We start from the raw sequence: 5,604 nt of genomic DNA on the forward strand, positions 1-5,604 counted from the left end.
TGGACTGAAAAAGGTTCCGGTACTCTTTTTGGGTGCTTGTACTGTTTATACACTACATGACCAAAAGTATGTGGACACCTGCTCATCAAACATCACATTCCAAAATCATTGTCATTGATATGGAGTTTGTCCCCCCTTTGCTGCTTTAACAGCCTCCACTCTTCTGGGAAGGCTTTCCACTAGATGTTGGAACATTGCTGCGGGGGACTTGCTTCCATTCAGCCACAAGAGCATTAGTGAGGTTGTACACTGATGTTGGGCGATTAGGCCTGGCTCGCAGTCAGCATCCCAATTCATCACAAAGGTGTTCAATGGGGTTGAGGTCAGGGCATTGTGCAGGCCAGCCAAGTTCTTCCACACTGATCTCGACCAACCATTTCTGTATAGACCTCGCTTTGTGCATGGGGGCATTGTCATGCTGAAACAGGAAAGGGCCTTCCCCAAACTGTTGCCACAAAGTTGGAAGCACAGAATCGTATAGAATGTCATTGATGCTGTAGCGTTTAGATACACCTTCACTGGAACTAAGGGGCCCAAACCATGAAAAACATCCCCAGACCATTATTCCTCCTCCACCAAACCTTACAGTTGGCACTACACATTGGGGCAGGTAACGTTCTACTGGCATCCGCCAAACCGAGATTCGTCCGACGGACTGCCAGATGGTGAAGTGTGATTCATCACTCCTGAGAACGGATTTCCACTGCTCCAGAGTCCAATGGCGGCAAGCTTTACACCACTCCAGCCGACACTTGGCATTGTGCATGGTGATCTTAGGTTTGTCTGCGGCTGCTCCACCATTTCATGAAGCTCCTGACGAACAGGTCTTGTGCTGACCCTTGCCTCCAGAGGCAGTTGGAACTCGGTAGTGAATGTTGCAACCGAGGACAGGCAATTTTTACATGCTACAAGCTTTTTATACACCTTTGGATATATAGTGTATTTAAGTGCAGGAGCTCCACAATACTTTGGAGCAAATACTTAGGTTCCGGTACTCAGCTCCGGCAAGGTCCTGCCCAAATCAAGCACTGTCTGAAACTGAGTCTAAAGGGAAACAACAGTATGTATTTTTATGTTGCCAAATATACAAATATTATATAAGACCATTCCATAGAACAGTACAGAGCATTCATTCTGTGGTTGAAGTAAAGAAGCCCCTAAGCCAAGGCCATATGTTGAGAGATATACACACGCACAACACACACACACACAGAGCTTTGGGAAAAATGTGTCAGTCTTTATTAAGTCACAACTGCCTCAGGACACAAGTCAGAAACATCTCAATGGAATGTGCACTTCTCAAACACAAAAACTAGCTGGCGCGATCAACAGCTGAATCTCCAGACACACTACTCAATTAGCTAGACAGTATACAAGTGTTTGACAATCGTTGGGTGGAAACTAATCCTAGTCCCGTTCTGTATCAGCATGACCCTTGAGTTTTATTAGTAGGCATTTCACAATGAACTACATTTGGCCACAGAACAGTGATTTGACTGTGCTGCATGTGCTACAGGGTCTCGTCTATTACCTTAACAGTGCACAAAGTGCCCTTTATAGGGTTGACGTAATAGTACAAGCACTAGTGATGTAACAGTACAAACATTTGATGTGTTGTTGATATGCTGTTGTTGTTCTCCGTTTCCCTTGATGTTATTGGTTGAAACTGGTTCTGATAGCGGTCGGTTTTGGATGATGGATGAGTCAGCCGATTGACTAGGCATCTGTATAGGGTGAATCATGAATACAGAATAGGGACAACAGCATTCAATGGTGTATGTAACTAAGCAAGAACTGCTTTGACTAAGACTTTATCCACTATGGACATTGTACGAAATAAAATAATATGGTCCATGATAAGAACTTTGAGTTGTATAGGAGTCCAAGTCTGTCATTGTGGTGTCTATCGCATAGTCTCTCAAGAGTCTCTATAGTCTGTACTTTTCACATCTTCAAGCCTTTTATCCTCAGGTCCTCCTTGGCCTCCTTGATCTGATCCTGTAGTTCTTTGGATGCCTCCTCACAGTCGTTGAAGGTGGCCACCCTGTATCCCACAGTAGCCAGGGAGTAGCAGCCGAACACCACCAGCAGATACACAGGCATGGGCCAGGCCACCTCCTTGTAGGCCTCTGGGAGCCTCAAGTTCAGAAGGTCAAAAGTCACGAGAGCCCATGCTGCGCCTATTACCGAGACGCCAAACACCCACTCCAGAAGCTTGGTCATGGTCAGCAAGATGATGGGAAACTTCAGGGCCAGGAGACCAGATGTCAATAAGCCTGAGATAGGAAAAGAGTAACTTAGAGTTGAAAAGAAAACTCAGATCTTGAGCGCTTTACTAACTAATTTATTCAATGCAGTCCAGTGACTGCCCTTATCCTGATTTAATGGATATATCAGCAAGAAAAAAATACATGCATCTTAATCATATCAATCTCAAATTCTCCCTAGCTATCTGCATCTTTAGATATGTTCTACAGTCATGTTCAGCAGTGTTGGCAAAACACTGTTACAAAACAACTGTAGCCAAAATTATGTGTATGCTCTGGGCTAGGCTGAACAAGCATCTGAGCAAAGGCGGAGACAATGAATATGACAAGTCTCCTCTCTAGCCCAGTTAGCTACCATTACATTTTCCCATTAGACAGCTCTGCAAGCGTTATAATGTCAAAATACGTTTCTTACTCACAGAATATGGAGTTTTGCTGAGCAACTATTGTTATTTATTGCCGTCCCGCTCGGTACGTACTTCCCAAAAAGTTTTACAAGCAACTGAAAAAGTTTTTAACCAATTGTAGGGTGTTCACACATAAAATGATTAATTCATTCAAAGTTTATAGAAATATGTCCACTCAATAGAGAATTGTCAGAAAAACAGTCCAAACCCCATGTCCTACTATATATGGTTCAAAAGTTAGATGATTTACTCTGAGAATTTAGCATATTTAGAGTGAATAGAATGTCATCATTGGCATGATCAAAAAGTGGTCACTGCTCAGAACTCTGTGGCGCTGCTTCGCGGCACAACGTCACCAACTTCGAACGTCAACTGACACGCTAACTAGTGGCTGCAGGTTCGTGTGTGAAAATGGGGGTTTTCTAAATGAAATCTGCTGAATACAAAACAAAAATATATATTTATTTACAAAGCTAACTGACTTAATTTCAATATTTGCGAAGACAATCTGTTCCTGTTTTCAAGGCCACTCTAAAATGTGCAGTTTTGTCACAACACAATGCCACAGATGTCGCAAGTTGAGGGAGCGTGCAATTGGCATGTTGACTGCAGGGATGTCCACCAGAGCTGTTTCCAGTGAATTGAATGTACCATAACCCGCCTTCAACGACGTTTTAGAAAATTTGGCAGCATGTCCATCCGGCCTCACAACCTGAGGTCACGTGTATGGCATCGTGTGGGTGAACGGTTTGTTGATGTCAACGTTGGCAACTCAAATCAAATTTGTCACATGCGCCGAATACAACTGGTGTAAACCTTACTGTGACATGCCAAGCCCTTAACCAACAGATCAAGAAATAGAGTTAAGAAAATATTTACTAAATAAATTAAAGTAAAAAATAGTAACACCAAAAATGTACAATAATGAGGCTATATTCAGGGGGTACCGGTACCGAGTCAATATGCGGGGGTACAGGTTAGTCGAGGTAATTTGTAAAGTGACTATGCATAGATAATAAACAGCGAATGCAGCAGTGTAAAAACAAAGGGGGGGGGGGGGGGGTTAATGTAAATAGCCCGGGTGGCCATTTGATACATTTTTCCGCAGTCTTATGGCTTGGGGGTAGAAGCAGTTAAGGAGCCTTTTGGTCCTAGACTTGGCTCTCCGGTACCGCTTGCCATGCAGTAGCAGATGCATGCAGTCTATGACCTGGATGTCAGTGATGCACTGAGTGCCCTATGGTGGCGGTGGGGTTATGGTATGGGCAGGCATAAATTACAGACAACAAACACAATGGCACTTTATCAATGGCAATTTGAATGCACCAAAATACCATGATGAGATCCTGAGGCCTATTGTGAGGCCCATTTTTAAAGGTATGTGACCAACAGATGCATAGCTCTATTGACTGATTTCCTCATGAACTGTAACTCAGTAAAAATCTATGGAATTGTTGCGTTTATATTTTCTTTGAGTATAGATTCATTCCAGAAAATACATTTTTATTTCAAACTGTTATTGAAGTACATACTGTGCGGGACGTCAGTAGATTCGGGCTCCTGAGTGGCGCAGTGGTCTAAGACACTGCATCCCAGTGCAGTACCTGGTTCCTGCGCACAATTGGCCCAGCGTCATCCGGGTTTGCCTGGGTTAGGCCGTCATTGTAAATAATAATTTGCTCTTAACTGACTTGCCTAGTTAAATACAGACAATAGTTGCTCAGGGAATCTCCATATTTGGTAATGAACGTATTTTGACATTATAAACTCAGTGGTTCGAGAACTGGATGCTGATTGGCTGAAAGCCAATGACAAAACATTTATTTGTACTGCTCTAATTACGTTGGTAACCAGTTTATAATAGCAATATTGCCAATATACCATAGCTATATGCAGGAAATCCGCGTTACGTCTGGCGTAAGAGCAGCCCTTAGCCATTACATTTACATTTAAGTCATTTAGCAGACGCTCTTATCCAGAGCGACTTACAAGTACATACATTCCTACTTTTTTTTGTACTGGTCCCCCGTGGGAATCGAACCCACAACCCACAAGCCATGGTATATTAGGCATGTACCACACACCCTTGATCCTTATTGCTTAATTATAACGCTTGCAGAACTGTCCAGTCGGACAATGAATGGAGACCCGTCATATTCATCGTCTCTTCTTCTGCCCTGATCCTGGTTCTAGGCTAGGCTATTTGTTGCCAAGACTGCAAATAAGGTAGCTAACAAGCTACCCTAACTCAACAGGTCACAACTCTGTCGCAGTAGAAACTGGCGACATCACATAGCTACAGCTATATGAAAAGAGGAATAGCTTCAGTTAGTTGGCCTATATGACAACTATTTTGCGATATGTGAGTTTTTACTAGACTAGAGAGAACAGAGTATTTAGCTAGCTAGCTCTGTAGCTAACGTTAGCCAGTTTAGGTTCCAATGCTACACAACAAACTAGCGACAAAAGGGCATCTATTCAACGTCGAATTTGCGGTACATGTAGTATTTGACCTAGCTAAATACATTTGAAAATTGACTTAAAAATACAAATATACATCGTTAAATATTAATACGTGTTCTTACCTTCTTCCTAAAGCCAACTCACCACTAAGCGCAGAGAAATGACGTCATAAGTAAATAGGGACTTATGGGATATGGAGTGTCAGAGAGATTGAAGGGACTACAAGCAGTGTCCAACAAGTGACACATTTCTTTAGAAATACTCAGACATGAAAAGCAAATCTGTTTTTAATGGTCCTAGGATATGTAAAACATATTGGAAACAGATTACTCAAAGTACCTCTAATTGTTTCTTTAAGCAAACATATGTCCACTGCTCTAAATGTAGAAATTAATTTTCAAATATTGTCATTCACAACCTTGGTCTCATCCTATGTGATGGTAATGACATACCAAGTTAAAACGGGA

At 42.3% G+C, this 5,604-nt stretch overlaps 1 protein-coding gene across 1 annotated transcript; it reads right to left on the reverse strand.

Annotated features, from left to right (window-relative positions):
* Positions 1-1,216: 1,216 nt before the first annotated feature.
* Positions 1,217-5,311, reverse strand: dpm3 (dolichyl-phosphate mannosyltransferase subunit 3, regulatory). Its single transcript, XM_038972326.1, has 2 exons — positions 5,260-5,311; positions 1,217-2,276 (listed from the first exon to the last, which is right to left on the reverse strand). Exon 2 carries the CDS (start codon positions 2,221-2,223, stop codon positions 1,945-1,947), a length of 279 nt encoding a protein of 92 aa, XP_038828254.1. The 5' UTR covers positions 2,224-2,276; positions 5,260-5,311; the 3' UTR covers positions 1,217-1,944.
* Between the last annotated feature and the right edge of the window lie 293 nt (positions 5,312-5,604).

The sequence above is a fragment of the Salvelinus namaycush genome, chromosome 32 (genome assembly GCF_016432855.1).
Source record: "Salvelinus namaycush isolate Seneca chromosome 32, SaNama_1.0, whole genome shotgun sequence".
In the NCBI taxonomy this organism is placed as follows: domain Eukaryota; kingdom Metazoa; phylum Chordata; class Actinopteri; order Salmoniformes; family Salmonidae; genus Salvelinus; species Salvelinus namaycush.